General features: G+C 34.0%; 2 protein-coding genes across 2 annotated transcripts in view; one reads left to right on the forward strand and one right to left on the reverse strand.

The window, feature by feature from the left end:
* The window catches only part of LOC150098379 (fucolectin-1-like), a 124,747-nt gene extending 103,482 nt beyond the window's left edge, over positions 1-21,265 (reverse strand). The window contains exon 1 of the mRNA XM_090405125.1: positions 21,167-21,265. Coding sequence (XP_090261251.1) covers positions 21,167-21,244 — 78 coding nt within the window. The 5' untranslated portion in view covers positions 21,245-21,265. The remainder of the gene's footprint in view (positions 1-21,166) is intronic.
* The window catches only part of LOC150098380 (uncharacterized), a 63,534-nt gene continuing 57,769 nt past the window's right edge, over positions 20,827-26,591 (forward strand). The window contains exon 1 of the mRNA XM_090405124.1: positions 20,827-20,954. The gene's annotated coding sequence lies outside the window, so the exon portion shown is untranslated. The remainder of the gene's footprint in view (positions 20,955-26,591) is intronic.

Consider the following 26,591-nt stretch of genomic DNA (forward strand, 5'->3'; position numbering starts at 1 on the left):
CTGCAATGATCGCTAATTCATAAGGAGTATAGACACAACATAAATAAAAAAAAAAAGAATTTTAATTAGGAAAAGATTTTTGGAAATTTTTGTAGTGTTTTTTTTCCTTTTTCTTTGGGGGGGGGGACAAGGGGACCATCCCCCCTCTGGGTGCGTCACTGTCGTGTGTACATCCTAAGTTTGACGTTCATATTGTTAGCATGGAAGTTTTGAGTGCATCACATGCAAACTGTCTACTCGCCAGTTTCAAAATACAGGAACACACAATCTTACGCCACTTCAGCTATTATAAACTTCCGTTCATCTCCCTCCTTTAAATCCACCCCATTCACCGTTACCCAAGGGGAGGTCACGGAGCGCGTAGCCTAGTTGTTTTAATATTACCGCCGCTACTATTTTGGGATATCCTCTATACGACACAGCGTATATCCTTACATGTGGGGATATACATCACTCTATTAAATAGAACTGTGGGCAATCCCTTCACTTTATTTTTAAGAAACCATTCTGGAAAGATAACGCTAACAATGCCAAGTTTTAAGTCTTGTTTATAAAGAGATGGAAGTATATATTTGGAAGCAAAAAAAAAAGTTAAAGGTGCACATCGATTGGCCCTCCCACGTGGCTGTGACTGAGGATCTATTGTTAGCTTTCATCTTGCCAGATCTGCGCGAGACGAAATTTGTTATTGGTGCATGCGCTTCTGGCTGGAATAGAGTAAAACTTTTTAATGTCAGTTGTAGGCTTAATAATGTTAGCGTTTTATTAAAAAAATTAAAGAATGTTTTACTATTTTAGGAGCCCTTTTGGAAAGAAAATTTGCTGACAAAAATATCTCGTCAAAGTAAGTTACAAACTATTTCGTAATCAATTATTTAGTTTGATTTTAAAAAGTTACAACGCAAAATCGGATGTTTCCTGATTTTGCAATAAAATGAAAAATACATACGACATTACAAACAGAATATGTAACTGGTGACATATTCTGGTTGTGTTGGCGTAAAATGTGACGTAAATAGAAATCAATAAAAGCAGAGTTGAGTGGTTAGTTTTGCTAAATCGTATGAATATGAAATATGTTATTTGGTTCACGCTGTTTCTAAGCCGTTGATTACACAATTATATTCAACCTTTTTTATGTGAAAGTTAGCTTTATTCAATTATCGAAAGCAATCACGTAATGATTGTTTTGATAAATTACCTTAAAACCTACTTAATTTACATGCAACTGAAACTATTGTTTCTTTTTTTAAATAAATACTTTGCAAGAATACCAAAATGAACTTGAGTTATCAGGTTTTTGAACAGGTGTCAAACTCCCTGTAGATGGCGCCAAAATATAATAGTCATGCAACAGAAAAATGTCTTGTTTAGTCTGCAATATATAATGAAATATAATATCCCTTAGAAATCGATTGTGGTTCTACAGTCATCGCGATTAAATATCAAACCATTGCTATGTTTGATTTGAACTGTTCAGATGAAAGAAATTTTCTTGATGTTTTTTTATCAATTCGGTTTCCTAATCTATCTTTTGTTTAAGAACTATTTTTTAACTTTTTATTGTCAATCAAATAATCGCAACTGTATTTTAGGGTTAAAAATGTATTATTTTCTTAATTTTGAAAAAAATTTTTATTAGTATTTCCTCATTCTCTGGTTGTAATTTATAAAATGGCTGGAGGCACAAAAATATTAAAATTTTATTACTAGAAGCGACAGTTATTTAGTTCGACCAAGTTGAAGGACATCTCTCGGTATCATAATAAATTCTAGCGTAATACAGAGATGCAAATTAAAATAGTTTGCATCCGGTGTCCTTCTGTTGCTTGGTTTCCAGACATTGCAAACGAAAAGGATGAATGAATTTTTTTTTTTTTTTTTTTTTTTTTTTTTTTTTTTTTTTTTTGAACATTAATCTCGGAATACGCTTTTGCCCGTTTATTTTGTTCGGATATTATAAGAAGAAAAAAATCGAAGGTATAAGATTTTTCAATAGCGTGCGCATCTCTGCATGTGAAATAAGAATAATTTTGCTGTTGCAATCAGCGTGTGTTTAAAGTGGAAGCATGAAAGTCATAATTCGTTCATTTTTTCTGAATTTCTCATTAGATTGTAATCTTTCTGAAGAAGTATTACTCAGTGAAAGTGTCTTAGATGTTGCTTTCTTCAAATTTAAGATGGTTATGGAATAATAATAATAATAATAATAAAAGATATTTTAAAAATGCACTGTAGCCTCGTTTTCTTCCTTCCTGTTTTACGCTTTTGCGTAAACCATTCAAGTTTTTGAAACCAGATCCGACGGAATATGATGGTTTATCCCTATTCTCTATGTCTATAAAGTGCGTGTGTTCCGACTGAGCTACGGAGGCTTTCAGATTCGTTTAGATTTTGTTGTAAATTTACAATCAAAATCAGGGGCGGCTCGTGCATAGGCGCTACGGAACTGCAGCACTCCCAATTTTTCTCGATATATAAATATATTTATTAATTTATTTATATTTGCTTGTACCCAATTTCATTAAAATTCGTCTAGTCCGAACAGAGCTATTAGTTAGCATCTTTCCCAGACGTTCGAATTTTTAAACTAACTATCCGTCTAATTTAAATCAAAATTGGTAAATAAATAAAGGCGACATTTTTATGTAAGCATCAGGGGCAACTCGTGCATAGGCACTGCGGAACTGCAGCACCCCCAAGTTTTCTCGATATATAAATATATTTATTAATTTATTTATATTTGCTTGTAATATTTAATTTTCTCATCAACAATCCTATACAATTCTCTTATTTTGCATAAAAAATAATAAAAATCCATCTTGTAGCACTTAGGAGGGCGAAGGACGCTAGCAGCACTGTGTTTACCACAGTGTCATATTGCTACGCGCGTATTAGCATAATGCGGCACTGTCCGTCGTGCAGTTCCACTGTTGTTTATATGCAATTTGCGCCAGTAGTAGAGTGTTCGTAGTGCTTATCGTGTTTACTCCGTCTCTTTAAATATTTGGACATTACAATTAAAGGATTTATTTATTTTTTTTTTTTTTTGGACATTACAATTAAAAGATTTAATTGTAATGTCCAAAAATTGAAAATCGAAAATTTTTAAGTAATTTTGAATTATAGTAAACTGTATAATTTTATCGATAATAAACAATATTTTTTTCATGAAACAAAACAAGAAGAATATATTTTATTTTTAAGTCATTTTGAATTATACGAAACTGTGTAATTTTATTGATAATAAACAACATTTTTTCATGTTTAATTTTTTTTAAATTTTTACCATAATTTTGATATTTTATCCAAACATGTATATACTGTACTTACAGTGTGTATGTATATTACGTAAGTTGCAGCACCCCCCCCCCCCCCCCCCACGATTTCAATCCACGAGCCGCCACTGATCAAAATATAAACAATTTAACACACCTTGTACGCATTTTTTTTTTTTTTAATCGTTAACTCACCGGGTGCATGGACATTAATTTCGTTATTATTATTATTATTATTTACGGCATCTCCATAGCGGACTCATCGCGGGAGACCCAAATCAACTATCATACACAAAAATCCTATCATAGTAATTTTATTTATATATGCTTGTACCCAATTTCATTAAAATTCGTCCTTGAATCCATTCACTGTCAGAGAACTCACAACCAATTCTGGCAATCCATTCCAGTTACTCTCCATTCTCCAGGCAAAAAAAATAAAATAAAATAAAAAATAAAAAATCCGGTCTGCACACTCTTAAACAACTTTCACGGATAGCCCCTTGTTCTCTATTTGTCATATACTGAAAAATTTCACTTGCATCAATTTTATAAAAACCCCTTTAATATCTTAAAAGTTTTTTGTAAAACGTTATTGTGTATAGAATAAATGTGTATGATTCAGCATCCCTGTTTTAATGATAACCCGATCCACGAAACCTTCAAACCTAAAATACAAAAGTATCCTGCCAATTAAGAGTAGACAATTCTGCTAACCTCTACAGATCAAAGGGACAAATCAACTCTTAGCAGTTCTCTCTTATAAGTAGCCAAACAACGAAAGAAGTGTACTCTGTTGATTGGATGGAAGTTATGACAGAATCATTTCAGCGACAAAGACGCCAATTATATGCAGTGACGTGGTACATCAAAAAAAAAACAATGAATTATTAGCTTGGAAAAATGACAAACGGACCATTTCATATACTTGCAGGGTCTTTTCGTAATTTTTCGATGAATGACATCTGCCAATTACTGTCATTATGTCTCTTTTGGCCGCGGTACTAAACATGTTGGAATCATTTTACGCCTTTTTTAAACACGATTTCTTCCCACTCACAGATATTGCAAAATCATAAATGAAACTGTTCATAGATTCTTAACTCAATGATGGTTTCACAAGATGATAACTTATCGTTGTAATTTCAATACCATGTCTATTCATTTCTTGCAGAAATACTCTTATTAAAATAAGTCTTACGTATATAGTGTGCGCAGACAAATGTTGACATATTGACATATTACGTATACAAATGTTGACATATTTAGATTTTTTCTGATAATCTAATGAGACTGTTCTATTAATTAATATATTTGTAATCACTATTCGTGATGCACTTAGTTTAAATTTCTCGTTCAATAAAAAATAAATAACTCATTTTTGTGGACTTTAAAATATTATTTAAATTATTGCAATTTATTTAGCCCCCCCCCTGTATTCCTAACCACAGCTGTACATACTGTTTGTTCTTAAGCACGAGAACAAACAGTACGTACAGCTGAACGTAGTTTGTTCTCATTGTGCGTTAGTTTGTCACTAGGAAGAGGATGTCAGAAAAACTAGAGACGCTTCCTTGCCCAATTTAATAAGCTTTCAAAAGCCGTTACGTAAATTTGAACGAATGATACCATAAAAATGCTAGAAAGAAATAAACTAAAATTACGTAGCATAAATTATTGCTTTAATATTTTATAATTCAAACCCATATTTAGGACACAAGAGATAGAAATACTTCATTATTTAGTCAAACCTACATAGAAATCGCGAACCTAACAAAATTTGCCTACTAACGCGACCTCTCGGCGAAATGTTTATCAATATTTGTAATTTATTTCACACACATATATATATACCGTATATTGTCCAAAGTATGAAGTCGTTACGTAAATTTGAACGAATGATATCATAAAAATGCTAGAAAGAAATAAACTAAAATTACATAGCATAAATTATTGTTTTAATGTTTTATAATTCAAACCCATATTTAGGACACAGAGATAGAAATACTTCATTATTTAGTCAAACCTACATAGAAATCGCCAACCTAACATAATTTGCCACATCCTATTAGCGCAACCTCTCGGTGAAATGTTTATCAATATTTGTAATTTATTTCACACATATATACCGTATATTGTCCAAATTATGAAGCATGGATACGCCACCTGAATTTTCTGAATTTTAAATTGTGACTACAGTTTATACTCAATACTTAAAACTAAGATTATAGTTTTAAAAATTAAGAAACATCAATCTTGAAAGTATTTGAAAATTAAGTAACTTTTAAATTATGTAAAAAGTAAATTTTAAAGCGTAACTGACGTTAAAATATTTATGACTTTCAGACTCTAATGCATGTCATACAAAACCTGAAATACTTGTACGTAATATTGCTAGAAACAATCTGTTTACTGTTTGTTAATACTATTGCCGCAATTCACGAATGCATAAAAATATCTAAAACAGGAAATTAAATGGAACAGAATATGTAGGATAAACAGATGAGATGAAAGCTGGTTATAATCCGGATTTCTAAGGTCTGATGATGTTTTGTCGCTTCAGATGTTACCACTTCTAAGTCATCGGATATCACTATGTTAAATAACCACACCTCGAAGTCTGTTGTAACCAGTGCAATCATTTGATGCTACCCCCCCCTTTTTTTTTTTTTACATATTACAAGTTCCATCTTAGTCAATGAAGTATGCTTCAAATGGACGTGGTTTTTGTCACGTATCTTTACCTATTTAGAAGTGTTGCACAAGAAACCTTGGATGCAACACAGTAGCGATTTCTTTTTTTATAATCCCCAGCAATTAGCGAGTTCTTAGTATTATCTTTACCATTGTTGCTATGTCACAGCGATAAGTGTCACTTCTCTGATGACTTAACTTGGGTTGGATCCAACATACCCACTTCAGATTTACCTCAAAGTTGGCAGTCTATATTGATAAAAACTTCCAGTTGCTTCACCTTGCTGACATCAGCCATTGATCAACAATGTCTTACCATCTGTCCTCAATACTGAGGAAACCGTTTTTATTTATTTATTTATTTTTATTTTTTTTTTAACTCGTAAAATTTAACCGTCACCTGGAGGGAAAGCGCAAGGCATTGTTATTAGAAAACAACACCTTGCGAACCCATCCGGACAACACGCAAAGAGATAGTTAATTATCAAAGCTACTGACCAACACACTGTGCAGTCCATGGGAACAGTTGAGTATTTCCGTCACCTATCCCTCCCACAGATTCTAAATAATTAATGTTCAGTTTTTCCCCACATCAAACATTAACGCTAATATTAATGATAATAAAATGTTTCTGTGGTTTCGGTATCCTAAAGGGATTTCCTTCCAAGGGAAAAATGGCTAAACGTAGTGATAATTATCACCTGATTGAAAGTCTTTGTTAAAAGAACACGCCAAGTTTTTTACCACTACTTTTATGACGTCATAGTAGGGGATAATAACAATTGGCAGAGTTGCTTGCTCTACCGTTATTTTCCACTGTTCAGGCCATTCAGAGGGGTTGCCGCTCAACTCGCCGAGATGAATTTCCTTGTGTGGATACCGTTGGCAGGTAAGAATTACTACGGATGACATTTGCAGTTTCAGAAATGAATGGTTTTGTTTACATTTGGTGAAAGAACTGCTCGTGAAATGTTTCGCTTGAATGTGTTGAATTACGTATGCTGGACATCCCATCCAGTTTGCAGTCGTTTGTCATTCTCAATACATGGACAGATGATTATTGAGGTCATAACCAATTGTTTGTTGTAGAGGTAAAAGCGTATTAAAGTAAACTTACTTATTATCCTATTTCTTTTATTTGATGGTTTACTTAGGAGAATATTATCTTTTGTAACCAGGAAAATGTTCTCGATAAAAGTTGTTTGTTTTTCAGTCTTTATGATTATGTCTATAATTATGTCTAACTGCGTAAGTTTTAAACTGAATTTTGCGTTTTACAAGAAGGGAAAAAAATACACCGATTTTTCTGTTGAAGAAAGTCTGTCTCATCTGTAATATAATATATCTTATCCTGAAAAAAATCTCTAAAAAACGGACTTGGCTTCGAGAATTTGAACCACCAGCTTTCAGTCGAAATGTAATTAGCATTAGATCATATTTGACATAGCTTTTCTAGTCTGTTAACATGAAAATCGGAAAAATATTCTGTTTTTTCTGAGTACAAAATATTAAGGTATATCTACATAAAATTAAAAACCGTAATAGAACAATGAATAAAATCTACTTATATTTTGCTATAGAAGGATTCAGTTTTTGTTATTGACATGTGAAGAGCAGATAAGGTAATTGGTAAATGAAAATAAACCTAGTTTGATGAAATATGTTACATTTTAAAGGTGATTAGGAAACGGAACTTGACAACCAAGCTCTAGCCTGCTGCACTGACAAAACTCCATTTGGGAATCCTTCCAACACGCTTCGCTTTTCACGTTTGAGCTTTTTTTTTTTTGGGAGGGGGGTCTTTTTTTCTTTCACTGAACTCGCGAGCTTTTTGTGTGATGTTAGTTAAAGTCCAGAAGATGATTTGACTTTTCTTTATTAAAAGTGTGTGTTGGAATCCACTATGACTTTCAACTAAGGCGATGTAGACAGCATAACTGATGCCATTAAAACTCATTATCTATTATTACATGCAGTATAATTACGAAATTTGTAGTTTCTCGTGGCCTTCGAATCTTAAGCAATTCTAGTTACTGCCATTCTTTATCTATTCGATAGGCTAAATACTTACCAATTCTTTTTAGAACTAATTATGAAAGTAGGAGATATGAGCCATTAGCCAAAAGGAGAGACTCCATAATTTAAATTTAAATTCACTAACGACTTTTACTCTCTAATGGGATCAGACAATGATGTTTAGCCTTAATTAACATTTTCGGAAAACTAGCTTTTCCCCCAATCTTCACTCTTAGCCAATCACAGATAACTGCGATTGGCTAAATGGCATTCTGGGAGGAGAGTACACAGCAAATGGTTTCTGCCATAACGTAGTCCCTAACATAATTCTACTAACAGTAATATACACACTATTAAAGATTGTGAATTCTACGATCGAACAGTGTTTCTTCTGACGGCCTAGCACTGTGGATGCAAACACCATTTTTACAGGGCTACATAGGTCTTCATTCCATAACTTCACTGAACGCTAGGATATAAGGCGCCATTACGGCACACGACATCACTGTAACATAGAGCAGAGTTGAGCCTGTATTACAAAGATAAAAGAAAATCTACTTTAATGCTATTATTGTGCTATTATGCTATTATCTTGTGCTATTTACAGATGCATATTGTGTGTGAGTGAGAGAGAGAGAGAGAGAAAGAGAGAGAGATTGCCAATAACATGTAATCTTTCAAGCGAGATTATCGTTGATGGAGCAAGGATGATTGGTTTGAAACTATCACCGCGGTCTTAGATCAGCTAATTTGACATCGCTTAAAAAAAAAAAAAATCTAGAAAAACACCTCCTCGCATCATTTACGAGATTCGTATTTAATGTTTCTAATCGAAAGAATGCAGTCTATTAGGGCTTGACTAGAGAAAATAGGATACGCTTTTTTTACTTATTTCATTCCTTCTAGAAGGTTGTTTGAATTGCTAATTTGATTAGAAATAAAAATTAAGCAAATTCACATGAGCAGCAAAGGGAAAGAATTTAAAATTCTAGTACTTGATTAAAATTAACTTCAACTCCCGAATACGAATTTCCCTCCCCCAGTCCTTAAAGAGAAGTTGCTGCAGATGTAGCTAAAACATGCAGACACCACTTTAATGGATTAGTCAAGCATGTTATCGCTTCCTATGTTAATTATGATTAAGAAATATGCGACTGCTCCGAACTGACGTTTGTATTTGGTTAGTTTATTGCCACAGCAGAGGAGGCATTTCCTGAATGGGATAGTTGACTGCTGACAAAGAGCACAAGATGTACTGCCACCTATACTGTACTGTATGTATCCTGTTCAAAAGCCATTCGCAGTGCCAAGGTTATCAGTCAGAGATGTCACATCATTTGGAGTTAAGTAGGTGCCTAGTTCCTGGAATCTCGCTTTTTTTTTTTTTCTTCGTTTCTTTAAGTTTGTTAAATAGGACCGAAAAAAAAATGAAGATGCAACAGAATGAGAAAATATAAACTTTGTGCCTACTAAGAGGGAATGTACAAGATTTATTTGCTAGTTATGATTGCCTAATGTGTATACTCCTGATTCACACAACTCTAGCTCATGCATCATCTTATATCAGTATAATGATTACAGTGATTACTTCATCTGGCAAGAAATACACTTAGGAAAACAGCAGTTTCGTTGGTTGCCTAAAATATGTTTACAAAATTTAATCTCCTAATTTTATGCGTTCAAGTCTCTGTTTCTTAATTCGACTATTAATGAACTATTGTAAATAAGCCATTCGTTAAAATATTGTGTGACTTCTCAACTGGTCTGCATTAATTGATGCTTAGTATTATTAATCAATCCTAAAGGGATCGGTAACGACAATTTCATTCTCAAATCCTCAAATACAAGTCTGTTTTATTATTATTAAAATTATCAAATGGTTGTAATCTCGCATAAACATGAATATTAAGAGAGAGAGGGGGGGGGAAGAAAGAAAAAATTCATGACCAAAAAACTTGTCATGAGCAAGTTTATAAGTTACAAAAAAATGATGAGCATACGATAGACTTTGGGTAATGAGCTCAATTGTGTTTGTGTGAGAGAAATCTGCAAACCATTTTATAAGTGCAGTATATACACACGATAACGCTAGATGATTTTGTTGAAATTTAACTTCTTTATGTAATTTTTAGTTTATCAGTTTTTCATATGATAACATATAAAAATAGATATGCAGTACATCTGCCTATATATTTTCATAAACTAAATTCTCCCGTCCCTAATGTGGTTATCAGTAGTTTTTGTTCAACTGACTATTTACTAAAATTTAATATTTTTTTTATCTGACAGCTGGATTGCAAATTTTAGGCGTTTATCTTTTAACATAACGACGTGAAAAAAAAAGTCAGTTCTATAACAGGTTTATCTGTTAATCTTGTGCAAAAACAAAACCATCGAAAATGTTTGATGTACAACCAAAAGCAAAACACATTTCAACTAACGAAACGAAAAGTCACGATTTGTTCTATTCTCTGAGGAATGTATTCTTATGTCCTCAAAGGAGACCAATCTTGCATTGAAATGTCTTTCAAGGCTGCCATAGCCGTGCATCATTTTGCTGACTTTGCATTTTTTGTTTCAACATATTTCGTAAAGCCTCAGAATTTTGATAAAAGGAATTGCGAAAAAAGTTCTTCAATTATGCATGACCAATGTGACTCTTTCAACAAATCTTGTGATTATTGTACAGATAATGATTTAATAACAGTCACTTTGCTTTTTCATAAAAATGACTAAACGTTTTATTCGACATTCAGTTCTGGCCAGCTCAAAAAATAGTCTAATTTGTAAGGTTGCAATTTACAATTAACACACGCAAAGTTTACAATAATGGAATGTTTTCAACTATCTGAAACGCCCTCTAGTAGCATTCCCAAACAAATTGAAACTATGCAGTTTGAAAAAAGGTGCTGTTGTTTTTTGTTTTTTTATTTATCTTTGATTAAGAAGCAAAATCATAATTACATGTATATCTGTTAGTGTTTCTAATATTAGCTGCTGGCTGAACCACAATGATACTCTATCTGATATGTATCGAACAGATCACACTTCAGTTATTTATCAATGTTTACAATCGTATTGTTTAAGTGTTGCTTGATAGTCTCAACCATGAATGCCCTCCCTCCTTTTATTTATTTTTATTTTTATTATTATTTTTTTTTATTTTTCATTCCCTTAAATAAAGAACCGGTAGTCATTTCGTTGGTCATTCTTGTTGGTCAAAAAATGACTGAAATAGGTCATTCTCGCACAATAGACCCCTAATACCCTAAAATTTCGCGGGGGTTGGGGGGGGGGGGTAGAGTTGCAGCCTGTAGCAGAAATAACGTGTAATCTAATAATATATCTTTAACCTATTTCAGATTCCACAGTATCGCAATACACTATGGAGATAACTGTCCAGTTTATCTTTAAGAAGATAAAGAAACTTCTAGACTAGTTCATACTAGTAATATCGTGTTTACTCTTTCTTATCATTCCTCCCATCTCCCACCAAAAAAACGATGTGTTATTAACTCGCATCGATTACCGATAATATGAAAGCTTTTTTTTTTTTTAATCTGGATGTGATGAGCTTGGATCATTATTATTTTATATGTTTTCATAATTTTGATGCTTTATAATTAATATATTTTAATATAAGCAAATATATTTCATTTTTTCCTTTGCTTCCTGGAAACTGGGATTTTTTCTACCCTAAAACAGCCAAACCGCCCAGAATATGCAATCGATATAGATAATCAACTTGTCTCATTATTTAGTTGCCCCATCGTAATACTGAACAGCAATTTAAAAAGAAAAATTTGACATTGAACCAGGTGTAAAAATGGTCGCTCGAAATCCCAGGTTCTGTCACCTATGGGATCAATTACAGTCCACAGAAAAAGACAATGAAATTCGCGAAAGTTTTGAAATGAGAGAAACAATAATGTATTATCAAAAGAATGCCAGTATATCACTTATTCGCTGGACATTTATCTATAAAATTAATAACATTTCTGCCTACCTTTGACCTCACTCACAGCTGTGAGATCGAGTTTGGAAAGACAGTTTTCTATGAAACAGACAAGTTGATCTACTCTTTCCATAGATTCCAGGATTCAGCAGGTTGAAGCATAATGTGAAACAAATCTCTCCAAAGCAAAAGAAAATAATATCACAGTAGGAACGTGTCATATTTTCAAAAATCAGATCATGTTCACAGAACTTTTTATGTCCCTTAAATATGAGATCTTCCTCTGCGCGTTTATCCCGCTTCTAATACAGGGTCCGCTTGTTACAATTGATGCAACTTTTGTTAGTACAACCCCCAAACCGGGTCTGCCGCTGGGGGACGGACATATTTATTGACTCTCGTGGGTGTGTTCAAGGGACCGGTTTGCCTGTTCTGAGGGACGAAAAACTTAAGTTTCTGGGAAGAAAAACCCTCTATCCCCTATGAGACCGGCTAACTCACCTTTAGGCAAAAGAGAGCAGATAAGGGTTCCTAACGTCAAGGACGGGAATCGAACCCAGGTCTTTCCCACCAAAGGGCTTCGTCTATACCGACTGAGCTACGGAGGCTATATGGCCCTTAAATATGAGATATGGTCAAAAAATCGAGACTGATTTTGTTTCTTCAATAAACTACGCTGCCTGGCTACGCAATATGTACAGTCAAATTACTTCTTGTTCAAAATAAACAAACTAACCATTGAATATACATATATAATATATTCATCTCATTATTTTGATAGTCTTGGTAGTTATTCAAAGCAGTTCAACCCTATTTTTAATTCCACTGACCAAGCTGGAAGAAATCCTGAGGTGTTTTCAGCAACGACTTAATCCATCCACCTACTAGAATATCAAATCCTTGGCAGGCCTTTTGGTTCTTTATCAGAGCCAATTGGGCACAACTTCTGCTTTTCCATGAAGTTCCATCATCAACATCATCCAAAGAAGGTTGGCCTCCTTCCTTCCTCCAACTTCTGTATAGGCGACCAAGTCATTTATCAAGATTAGCTAGAAACAATCGGTCAAAATCATGTGAAATTTATCATACAGCATCAAGTAGCCCATTCAAAGAAAAAAGATAAGTCAGTCATAAAATCATCTCCCGTTGTCTTTTTTTTTTTTTTTTTAACGAAGGTTCTCAACACTCATCTTCTTTACCACCTAGAGGACTACTAATTAATCAGCAATTGTCGTATAAATCCTGACACTATGATCACCACCAGACCAACTAGCATTGCATAGCAGACTCTGGATATTTTCATGGTATTCGGCAAAGATGCCTTGCTTAGTAGAATGATACTTACCATGTTAATCACTTCTGCTCTTTGCAAATTCGGTGGTGATTAATGACCACGAATGACTATCAATCACCTGGATATCACGAATGGCTTGCATTCAAAATTTTTTGCCGGTGCTATTTGCCTCATAGTTTCATACTTTACATATTCTCATCCTCCTATATATAAATAACCTTTTCTCTGTCCTCTGAAAACAGCATTTCTTAGGTGATGTTCCACAAAGACTGCACCTTCCAGACGTTCGAGAAAAACATCCAGTAGGTTCCTTTTCGCTTAACTATTTATTCAGACGCGGCACCGATGTGTTATGTGTTTTGCAACCTCTCCTGAGGGATCAATATGAATAAAATATTTTCATCAAGTGTTAATAAATATTTAACTCCCTTATATTTCTAGTAATCCGGCATTTGAGTGTTAGGCTATGAGTTTTTTTTTTTTTTTAATAGGACTAGTATCTGGTAATTAATTTCCAACTGTTAATTAAAAATGCAGTGATCGGGAGTGCTAAACCAGTAATCCAAATCCTCTTCGGGACTTCATAACCACTTACACCAGTAAGTAATCTTACAATATTGATTCCCTCAGGCCAAATCAACCGTTGTTTTCTAGAACTCGAAGTTATTATCTGATCAGTACACTTGTCAAAATTCTTATATTTGGGCAGTGAACCTTGAACATACGAATATCTTCCTTACCACACACGTAGAACAGAATCTACTTCCAAAGAGGCATCCTGCTGTCCTTCTCCAAATGTCATTAGTCCCAAGGCCATGTAGTGGCGGGAGAACAAAGGACCCCGTTGGAGGGAAGGTCAGATATTGCATCGGTGCCTTTTTTAACTCTGCAAAACGCGTCGTCCAACGATAAAAACCTCCTGGGCCGCCCCTTCTCACAGTGACTGCAGCGGACACAAGAATAAAGAGGTCATCAGCGGTCATAGAAATGGGGAAATCCCTCCAAAAACAAAGGAGAGCGAAGTAGCGATAAGGGGGGGGGGTGAGAGCCCCCGCCTAACCGGAGATAGTCCCGTAATACTAAAAAAAAAACGGTTTTAAAAAATGTTGCCTCAACTTGTCTTGTTGAGAAGTCGGTAAGCATACAAGGGTGATGTCAACTCCTCTTGCTTTTTAGCTTCTGATTGTTCCCAGAGCACGTAGGCCAAACATTTGACCTCATTACTGCTCGAAATCAGGAAACACCCCGTCCTTGGTGACGCCTACATGCACACACCAGTTAATCTTTTAATATTCATCTGAACGCATAATTATTTCTTTTCAGATGCAAATTTTAGGCTTAAAGTGTTCTCCTTGAGATACGAAAATATACGTCTAAACTGTTAAAAGTATTAATTTCAGTTAGTTGACAAATAAAAGTGATGATTTCATGTCGTAACTTGGCCCTCGTCTATCAATAACACTGGAGCTATCTGCAGTTGCATTACCATCATCCGATCTTAGTAAGATCGCATCAGTTGTTTTCCACTGATAACTTTAATACGCAGCTTGGGATCAGTTGATAATGTAAAAAAATAATAGACGTATGCGCGCGCATCAGGACTCTCCAGCTTTAGTGAATATTTAGGATTGTAGATAGGCGGTACTGTTATTTTTAATGTTTATTATAAAAACGCGGCATTATATTTCAGCGTTTGAAATATTCAAATATAAGTGCTGAATCTGGAAAAGATAAAATGGAAAGGACTGAAATTCAGTGGCGGCCGGTGAAACTTTTAAGTAGGGGTGTGCATGTAGAAAATAAGAAAAAGAATTCATTTTTTTCCTTATCAGTAACCAATTTATTAATAAGTAAATTTACATATTAAAAAATTGCTTTATTAAAAATATTTCACCATCATCATGAACACACACCAATAATAAACACTTCGCACAGAAATAACGCGCACAAGGATTACAACTTATCTGTAGCGACACTGCTCAATGAGCAGTGTCGGATTCACTTATTACGTGCAATGACAAATGCAAACGAATATCGCCAGTCTAGCGTCGCAATTGGCCGAACGTGATAATTCCGACACTGCGTTAGATCGCGGTGCATTTGTTTCGTAATCTAAAGCATTAATCAATCAATTCCAATTATTTACTATTCAATCAATGTCGAAACATAAGCTGCAATCTTTAGCATGTTGTATTGCATTTATATAATGTTGTAAGCATTGTTATTATTTATAAACACAAATAATTTTTTTTTCCGTTTTTTCCTTGGGGTGCTGCAGTGTCGCAGTGCTTATGTACAAGCCGCCAGTGCTGAAATTCATTTTCACCGAGTGTAGCTAGTAAGCCATCTAAAAGAATATTTCATTTTTTAACTCAATAGTAGTTTCTTTATTTTCTGTTTAGTATAAAGCATCTCTGTTTTATGGGCAGGTAAACGTGCGATTCATTGTGATAAAGTCAGCATAGCGAACCTTCATTAAGTCAAAATAGGCAGTCAAATAAATCGATTCGGCATTATTATGAACTCCCAAAATAGGGTGGGTATTATATAATTTGTGAAAAGCAGAATTTCAGTTGAGTGTTGGTCATGATCAATCGGATCTTGACTTTTTTTTTTCTAATGTTTTATAATATTCTGCTAATTACTAATGACAATGAGGGCCTGCACCTTCTAGTTAAAGAAAGGAGTCTGTCCTTGTTATGAAACAAAGGAAGACTATTCTTTCTCACAATTACAAAACTAGTCTAAGAAGTAACTATTCTCAAAACATGTTCAGTTATATTTTGGGAGGCTTTTCTTTTGTGTATTGTGTAAAGCAGTACGAGCTACGGTTAGGAATACAAGATGGCTATCGGTCGTACTCTCTCCCAGATGCTCTTCAAAATCATCGGCAGTCACGAACTCAATTATTAGCGACGACTAAAGGTGAAGACCAGTTTTCCGACACTCCCATAAATTTCTTACAGCTAAAAATCCCAGGATACTTCCTTAGGACTATCTACTGAAATAACTGGAATTCATTTAGTTCCTTTTTTATTAGGAAAGGACTCAAATATGGTCGTTATACGACTGTTCACGTATGTGGACATTTTTTGAAAACATTTTCATGACGGTGTTGAAATCGAACTCACTCAGGACATTATAAATCATTTCATTAATTTTTATTTCTTGCGCCCATATCCACAGAGGTTCCTTGGAATTCAATATTTGCTTTTATAAGGGTTCATGTTCCTCGAAAATTTCCCTTAATAACGGATGTCCGCTATAATCAAGAAATAATTTTGATCCTAATTTCCGCGTTATTATACAGTATTAAGACGCTATAGAACATGTTACATAATACCATGCTTTCTGAAACCAAAACTGCTTTGTTTCCCTTTTCCCACAGGAGTAAGTGGGTGTTAGAAAAAATTCTTGAAGTCAGTATCACTCGGTATTTCGTAATTTATCAGCATATGCGATTGCAAATAGCGGATGGTATTTCACCATGCTGTTCAAGCAAAGTAGAAATTCTAATACATACCCACTAATCTAACAGCGGCGTGTGTAATATTAGAGTTACTTTAATCTTTGCCATTTTGTTGTCAAGGAGATGTATTTCTTCAGTTTTGAAGAAAATTCATATTCATAACACGCTGCATCATTGCAGCACCAGACATGCAGATAAATGCATCGTTATTTTTAAAACACGGGAAGTGGGAAGTAGTTGCAACTAACCAGTTCCTTTTTTGCATAATCACGCAGTAAGTCATGGTCTAGTTTTGGATACATTAAAATCGTATAGCATGTGCTACACAGTCCTGATCATTCTGAAATAAAATGTTTTGTTTCCCTTTTTTTATTCGTTTTACTATTTCATACGACATTTCCTCCCTGAGTTCAAGAACTGTGAATTATCTTTTGTTCACAAATAAGTTTCATATTTACTTCCAAATACCGGTGTTACAATTCAAATATAAATGTGGTTCACCTTTCATAGATGACTATCTTCTAAACTTTTTATCTAAACATGGTACGTACTTGTAGAACTCTTGCCTCGAGAATCTAATTCCATTATTACATCTACAAATTGCATGGAGTTCAGTTTTCTATTAATATTGATTTCCTTCAGTCAATAAAATTAAAGACTTTCGGATGTTTTATGAACTATGACTCTCTGAGAAGCCTACAAATCTTTTGAAATTCTTGTTTTTAAACAAAGAATTGTAGATCTAAGAATTATTTCTAGCTTCCATTGAAATATAACAGTTTCCGTTAAAAAGGGGAAAGAACAGGAAATAATGATCGAAAAGGAAGTGACGTAGGATATGTTTTTTAATACACGTAGAAAAATTGTAAGGAATTGCCGTAACTTGAATGGAACAGCTGTGGTGTGGTGGGAAGGTCATGTTATCAGTTAGGAGCCTCAGTAGCTCAGTCGGTATAGACGAAGCCCTTTGTTCGACAAGACCTGGATTCGATTCCCGTCCAAATACCGGTGTTCCAGTTCAAATATAAATGAGGTTCACCTTTCATAGATGGCTATCTTCATCTAAACGTGATACTTGTAGAACTCTTGCCTTGAGAGTCTCATTCCATTGCTACATTCTTAACTGGTCTCTTTCGATTAAAGGTGCGGTTAGAGGTTTTTTCAACCGGAAACTCGGGTTTTTCGTCCCTCAGAACAAGCAAACCGGCCGTGAACACACACACACAAGGATCTACAGTCATAAAATACGTACTTAACCCCTCATTAGTAGGGCTCAACCAGTCCTAAATAATAAAATCAAAGTTATGAGTTTAAAGTAAATGCTATTGCAATGGTACATTTAGTCCACCTTGCCTTTCTTTTTCTTTCTTTCTTTTTTCTTTTTATTTTCCCCCAGTTATACAATTTAGTATATTCTGCAGAATCACGCATAACCTAATTTCTAACCCACCCATGGTACCAGCGATCTAGAAATTATTTGAAAGTCATAGAAGTTTTAAAAATTCGATTTTACGATTTAAATATAATTAATTTCTACGTAAAATATTTAAGTATTTTTGTAAATCCTTTGTTTCTTTTTAATGTACCTTTTTGAAATTAATATAATTTAGATCTAGTACTGGTTAATATGAATCTCTAGTTCAATATTTCCAAAACACTACTCATAAAATACAATTTAAAGTTGACATCTAAGAAACAAATAATTACCTGTTGTCCACAACTTCAAAAATTGTTCTGAACTTTCAGTAACCTCTTGTCATTTTAGTTGACTTTTAAACTTTGACAAGTTTTGTGAATATCGTCGCTTGTACATTTTGTGAATATCGTCGCTTGTACTTCTTGCCGAATGCTTGTCATTCCAGTTTCGGGCCCTAATTATAACGTAGTCACCTAGTTCCTTGAATGCTATCAGCAACCTTCAATTATATCTGGAGCTTGTCTGAAAGTTCTCTTTTTGAGTAGCGGAGAACATCTGCTTACACTGATCTCCCTCTTTACCCCTTATTTTTAGTTAGTGTATTTGGGGTGATTCTGTTTATTATTAATACTTACTTGTTTCGTTTTTAATAGTAAACTATATATTATATGATCATTTTCTTTCATGTTACGCCACTTTCCTCTGGTTTTAAGGATAATTTCGATTGGAAATGTCTACGGAAAAACAGTATAAATGTATCAGTATTGTTAATCAGAAATCTCAATATTACTTGAAAAAAATAAAGTGCATATATAATGTGGGATTCTGTTTATTATTCAGAAAAAAAATATATACCGATTCCCCCCTCCCCTTAAAAATAGAGCGAAAGAGATTACGACCTTTGGGGAATAAAATAAAAAGTTGTTGAAGATTTATTACATTAGGAGAATAGTGAAACATAGTAGAAAAACTGAAACCCTCTTACTCTGTCTCATTACTCATATTTATATATTTAGTAATCGTATTCGATTGACAAACTTAGGGAGACAATATTAATATTGAAAATCAATGAAAATTTTTGAACTTCTCACAATGCTTCAGCCATAATACATGACTCCAAAATAATTCATGACTATATACACACGCTCCCAGTAATTATTTTTAATGAATAACTTCTAATAAAGTACTTGGAGGGGAAGAAATTACGTTTACCAATAAATTAAAAAAAGTTTCAACAATCAGCATTGCATGTATACTTCTTATGTTATTTTTTTGCTGAATAAAAAAAATCAAATGTCTTCTAACATTTTTTTATTCCCAAAAGAAAGAACTTTACCCTTAACTTTTCCAAGATAAGTAGTGAGCATGTCTCCACCCTTTGGTCGTCACTAAAAGTGAATTCAAAGTTTTCAATTAAGGTTTTCAGGGAAGAGATTACGGCTGACAAGTACCGCCATCTCGTGACCCTAAATCCTAATAGCTTTAAGGCCACGAGATGGCACTGAAATGCCAGTTCTGCAATCGATTTATTGAGCAACGGAGAAGAGGAGTAAAAGCCAGAGTTTCTTAGAGGCACCTACTGTACTTGCCTTTGCCAAAGATCGACTAACTCGGGAACTGGCAGAAGAAAGGGTTAGAAAAAATTCCACTAGTTGGCGAATAGAAATTTCATTTTTATGATTTAAATAAAAATGAAATCTCAAATTAAAAACGTAAAGTAAAGCCTGACTGGCTGTGAAAACGTTTTCATCCCACAAAATGGGCAGACCGGTCAGAAAAACATACGAAAATTACAGATACGCGTATATTATACTGACCCCAGACTTTGCTTTGGCCACAAATCCAAAACAAACTGTCAAACATAAACTTCAAGCAGAAAGGTAAATTCCATTGAGCCTTGGTGACTATTATCAATCACTACTGTACTCAAAAAGCACTTTGAGGAAAATACTCGTCTTATTTACAAGTATGCGAACTGCAAATTAGTGTTACGTCCAGCAATACTAAATATTCAGCAAACGGTTTTAAAACAAACGACAGAATTTGAATTTTATTGTGCTATAGAAATAACTAGATAATCATTACATAACTGAATTTATAATCGCATTATATAATGTAGATAATTTAAATTCGCTGTTTTTCATACGTGATATCAATAACGGATTCACTGTAATCTGCTGTATAATACAAATGTAATTTAAAGCTTAAATCATCACTTATTAAATTACTGTTTACAATAGTTATTGTCTGCTCAGCTGTCAGAATGAAAACAGGAAATGATCCTTTAACCAACGATAACAAGTAGAGTCGTCATACAACTTTAATTAGTAAACATCAGGATACAGATTTCCATTCATAAAATTCCGTTATTCGGAAACCTTGACCTATTATCCCAATTGAGTATGTTTTTTAATGCCTTTCAAAACTAGTGCGTCAGTCTGATCTTATGCTGTCGTGAATTCTATTTTAATAGTTTATTTTGATTACGATTAAAAACAAATTATAAATAGTATCTAATTTCAGTAGAAGAGGATATCACATGTACGATGCCATTTAAGAGTAGCTTTCATAACACAAAGTAGGTGTATATAATCAATCATATGCAAATATGGTGATGTCATCTGTTAATCTTCCGATAGCGCCGTGTATATATATGGAAGGCAGAGAGAAAGAATTTACAATAACCCTCAGTGACTTCGGCAAGCTAAAATACTGCACTGCAAATTTTTTTAAGGAAGTGACATTTATCTCTCTGAACTTTGAATCTGACAGGTGGCGCTTGAGTAACTACGTGTTTTATCAACTGCTTTATGATTTGTTGCTAGTATTCCGTAAGTAATTTCTACGAGTACGTTATTTCTTTCCTGTTTCAACTACATTTTAATTCCAAAATTTTTGTCATTTTAAGTAGGATATTTCTTACAAAAAAACGTAACTTGGTGTGAGCAAAAGATACAATATTTAGGTCTGAAATGATCAAAAAATAATGGATCTAACTAAAGATCTAACTAAAAACATAATTATGGGCATTGAAACTGTTTACCTTTTGAAGAACATTGAAAGTAGTCTTCCTGTGATTGTATCTGTTGATCCTATCTCTGTATTCATTTTCGAAACTCATTTTAGACTGGCCATATTCACTACATCGATCATGTTTCTTGACGAGACTGTATGTAGATTCACAGGGATTGTCGAATTCCTAAATATAATTACCGACTATTAAAAATCGTACGCTATAGATATCAAGCATATAACCTTTTGTAGCCAATGCAAGCCTGTCAGTAAGCAGGTGGCCTCACTCCGCGCAATGACTTCAGCAAACACGTTCAGATATCCATGCCGTACTTTATTCTCAAATCTCAAATTTAAAGTTACATTACAAAATAAAATCAATCTCTCTTAAATTATTTACACATTTTATTTATATTTTTATATTATATTATTATTATATATTATTTATATTTATATAAATAATATATAACGTGTATTTTATCATTAATACTCAAAATTTTTGTCTTCTTATTTATGTATTTTTTCTTGTTTGCATCATGTTCTGTTGCCCTTTAATAACAACAAAGAACTGATTTTTTTTTTGTTTTGTTTTTTTTTCCATCAAAAGTTGGATTCAATGAATTCTGTGTTGTATAATGCATTTTAATTATTAAGTTAATTTTGAAAATGAGTTTGACTCTTAAATATCAGTACAGAATTACATTCTTTCCCTGTAGATTTGATATTAACTCTATATTAAAAGTTCGCATGTTTGTCAGTTACTACATCTTTCGAAAGGTATTATACGCCATATGTTTTGAAAGCTGTGACGTCGTTAATAATGGATTTGCATCATATCACTTATGTATAGAGGATAAAGATAAGAATGCTATCTTTATTCTGTATCTATTTGCTTTTTTTTTTTTTGTTTTTTGTTTTTTGGATCATGAGCACGTTACTGTTGTATTTAGTTAAAATCTAAGTTATTAGGTTAAACATGTTGACTTAAAATTTTCTTTTAGCTAATTAAAAAAAAATGATAATAATATGCAGAAATTCACACAATCGTCTGCATTTAAAAGATATATTCTTTTAAATGCAGAACCTAATCCTATATTTTAGGATTTTACCAAACAGCTTTGATACCTTATTGAACCGCCAGAAGGCATTCTAATGACTTTGCTTCTCCCTCCTCCTTAACGAAAAGCTGACTGTTCCTGAAACATACTGGTAAGAGTTTGAGAAAGTGAAAATATTCCCCTTGGAGAGGGAGATTGAAGGGGAAGAAAGAGAATAGTTCCTCCAATGGAATTTAGACTTTTTTTGAGGTGTTTAAAGTTAGCATTAAATGCATTTGATGTGCAATTTTGTATTTTTTACTTTCTCCGTATTTTTACTTGTTATACGATTTGCACGTGTATCACATTACGCATATATAATGTGATCCCAGTTGTGCATAGTTCAGCTGTTCAAGGAGAACAATAAGAGAGAGGAGGAGTGAGAAAGATATTATTTCTTGCTTGCATTTTTAAAAGCTCCGAAATGCTGACCTTCACAGAGAGCGTTGCTCTTACGAAGGCGAAGTCTCCTGCCCGAGAAGTTTGTGGCAGCATGTTGTATAGCTACCTATCAAAACAGCTTAGCGTGACGTCGTATGTGACGGATAAGTTCCTTTTAACGTCTTCGTTGCATCTAAGGTCTAAGCCATTTAAGGAGCCTTGAAAGTTAGGTGACAGAGAACCATCGAATTCCACAGAAGGGTGTTGTATACACTGTTCCAAAGAACCTTGAGATCGAAGTCTGCTGAAAGTGTAAAAAATGCCTCTCATTCAACGATGAATGTGTCTTTTCCACGTCTCATAAGTCAGAAAAAGGATTCGTTTCTCAACTGCTGTGTAGCTTTTTTTCTTTTAAATAGCCTGCAGTTTAAATAATCTTTGAAGTTGTTAACTTGTCTCAGAGAGGGCATCTGTGTTCAAGGCGAAATATAGATCTCAGGGCTGAATTTTTGATTTCCTGCTTCCAGACTTTCATAAATCCTATCTTTTCCTGAAATTCGTTTTATTATATTCAAAGCAATATATATATATATATATATATATATATATATATATATATATATTTAACAGATTACAGTACATAAAAATGAACGTAATAATAGAGGGTTGAATTCGGTGATGATGGGGAAAAAAAGAAAAGTTATAATTGTCGTGGGTGTGTTCATCCACCTAAAACTAAAATGGCGTTTAAAATCTTGGACATGAAGCTCTGACCAAATAGGAGTTGTCATATTTTCTTTTATTTAACCCCTGATACAGTAGTATATACCAGCTCTTGTTTGTGTGAAAGTTGCTAGCACCAAGAATATTCACAGAATTTTGAACTTTGTTCAAAATAAGAAGAAAAAAAAAAGCAACATATTTCAGTCCTTAGTCACGTGATTTCATTGATATGATAATTCCTGTATTCTTTGTTATTAACAACATTACTACATCTAGATTGTTAACAAAAATTTGGACACAGTATTGACACAGATATTTTATTTGTTTCTTTATGACCATCTGTATGAGTAAAGCCTATTAAAATATCACAATACATCCAGAATGTACATAATATAACAAGCACAACTTGAAAATTCCCATATTTTATGTTCCCATAAAATAGTTGTCAGTAGTAAAGATATTTAAATGTTTAGAATAGCCATTCTCGACTCTTAAAATCCAAGGGTTAGAAGCAGCAACAACAAAATAATAATAATAATAATAATAATAAAATAAAAAAGATCGGTGGAAAGAATGGTTGTTGGAGATTTAAAAAAAAAAGTTGGAGGGAACATTAAATGGAATTATATCTTGGAGTAGGTGATAATCAGTATGTCTGTTAAATATTTTATATAAGAGCATTACGCCATTATATAAAAGTCTGTTTAGACTTAGGGGAGAGTAGTGCTGGAATTGGTTTCTAAATCCGTTTGTAGCATATGCCACATGATGTACAATACTTAAGTAGAAGGTAATCGGTCTACTTATTAAAAATATATTTTTTTTTAACTCTTAACTTTTCAGAATAGGTATTAAAGTGGTGATTGCAGAGAAATGAGCGACAGAGATTTCTAAGTTAGACTGCATTTTGAGCTTTTCTCAAAATAGAAAATAAATGCAAAATGATATCTTTTTCTTAAATATAAAGTAAAAAAAAATCTGTGCTTTACTACATCTGTTCGAGATGAAATGACAAGGAAGTGTTAAATGTAACGCCTATATCCTTATCTGTATAAACATGCTTTGACTATTTGTCGGTAATTTAGTTAAACTAAGATTTTAGTTTCATTTTTACCTTACAAAAAAAAAAATGCTTGCAAATTTTTACTGATAGAAAAGTACCTTTTCCTTATGGAATCCTCATAGATGTTCTATAAGGGAAACTTCCTTTTTTCTACATTATTAAGCACTTTAATACTATATATAAAACTTTCTTCAAATAAAATTCGTGAAGTTCATACTGTCGCCATTGTAGAGAACTGCTATCGCAATCGATGTTTCTATAATGACATTTTTGTACGCACTGCATTGAATGTAATAAGTAATATAAGAAAAATTAGCCGTTGAACTTAGACAATATCTGTTAGGATTTAGGATCACCAAATGGCAGCAGTCAACCATAATTTCTTCCTGATGCACAGGCTTAGCAATCGGTGCAGACTAACAATGGATATGGAGATTCTTTAGTAAGAGGTGTGATAGTTGAGAGTTTAACAAAATCGTACCAACCTGGTGCGAACTTTAAGGATGTAAGCGAGTCAGTTAGAATGCAAAAGCAGCGGGTGAAAGAACTGATAGTAGTAGCAGGTACAAATGATTTGAAAGGAGACAAAATGGCTATGAGAGAGGATTTGAAGGAATTGCTTGAGGTAGCAAAAGAGAAGAGTGAGAGAGTTAGGATGGTGAGTCTGTTGTCTCAGTATGACAGTGAAGAGTATACGAGGGCCATAATTGCTAATGACTTTATGCGTGGATTATGCAGGAGGAGTGGTATGGAATTTGTGGAGTGAGTTCGATGGGTGAAAGGATTTATGTAAGATGGATGGTTTGCATTTGAATAGATTTGGTGTACAGAGACTTGAAAAGATGTTGTTGAATGAAGTGGAAGTGGATGTACAGAATCAGGGAAACTAGAGTTATTGAAGGGGAGTTGATATGCAGACTTTAGGGAGACAATTGAATGTATGAATGTGTGTAATATGCCCGAGCGAGTACGAAAGACAACAAATCAGAATGGGATAGTTAGTATAAGGCATCAAAATAGGGATGGGACAAATGGCTTCTGCAATTAATGTATACTAATGCCAGAAGTATTAGGAACAAGGAGGAAGAATTTTTGGCCTTGGTTTGCACTTTCAGGCCACGGGTTATTGGCATTAGTGAAACATGGCTGACAGAAGATGATATAGCTAGTGGGATTGAATGTGAGGGGTATGGTGTGTTCAGGAATGACAGGGAGAATAAAATGGGGGAGGAATGTTATTGATGATAGCTGATGAGCTACAGCCAAGGAGAATAGAAGTGGAACTGCAGGATACAGAAAAGAGCACATTTGAGGCTATTTGGTGTGAGATTGAAACTAGCAGAACAAAATATACAGTTGGATGCTGCTATAGACCAGGTGATGGAATAGATGGTGGAGATAGTATGCATAAGCAAATAGAAGAAATGAGTGGAAGGAGGGTAATTATTATGGGAGATTTCAACTATGGTAACATTGATTGGAAAGAGGAGAGGACACATGGGAGGAAGGAATTGGATTTTATGCAGTTATTAAGGGATAGTTATCTGCGACAGCATGTAATAGAAAATACTAGGGGTCAGGGGTGCTTGACCTAGTAATTGCATCTGAGAATTTGGCTGTAATGAATATGACCACGTTGCCACCAATTGGCGAGAGTGATCATAGGGTCTTGACTTGGGAGGTGGCTAAAGGTGTGTAATTTACAATTAAAATAGGGTACATGTGGAATTATCGGGCTGGTAAGTATGACAAGCTTAGGAGTTTGACTGGTTCAGTGCCATGGCATGTACAACTGCGTGGGCTAGATGTTGATAGTGCATGGGAGGCGGTTAATATAAGTGTTTGCAGGAGGCAATGGCTGACTGTATACCTACAGACCGAATAATAAATCCAGTGGGGGTTAAATAGATGAATAACACCATTAAGCTTGAGCTGCAAAAAAAGAAACACCTATGGAGGGAATTTAAGGAGAAAGGTGACCGGCAGGCACATGAACGACATAAAGCGCAGGCCAGAAGGGTAATGAGTATGGTAAGAAAAGCAAAAACGGATTATGAAAGAACATTAGCCATGCAGGTTAAAGAGAATCCCATACGGTTTTTTCGATATGTTGCAAGTAAAAGAAAAATGTATATGGCAGAATGATTTTAAAGCATTCCAATGGTATGGAGGTAATCGAATCAGTTGATATA

This window comes from Typopeltis vanoorti, chromosome 15, assembly GCF_054136105.1.
Source record: "Typopeltis vanoorti isolate ZY-2024b chromosome 15, IOZ_Tvanoo_1.0, whole genome shotgun sequence".
NCBI lineage: Eukaryota > Metazoa > Arthropoda > Arachnida > Uropygi > Thelyphonidae > Typopeltis > Typopeltis vanoorti.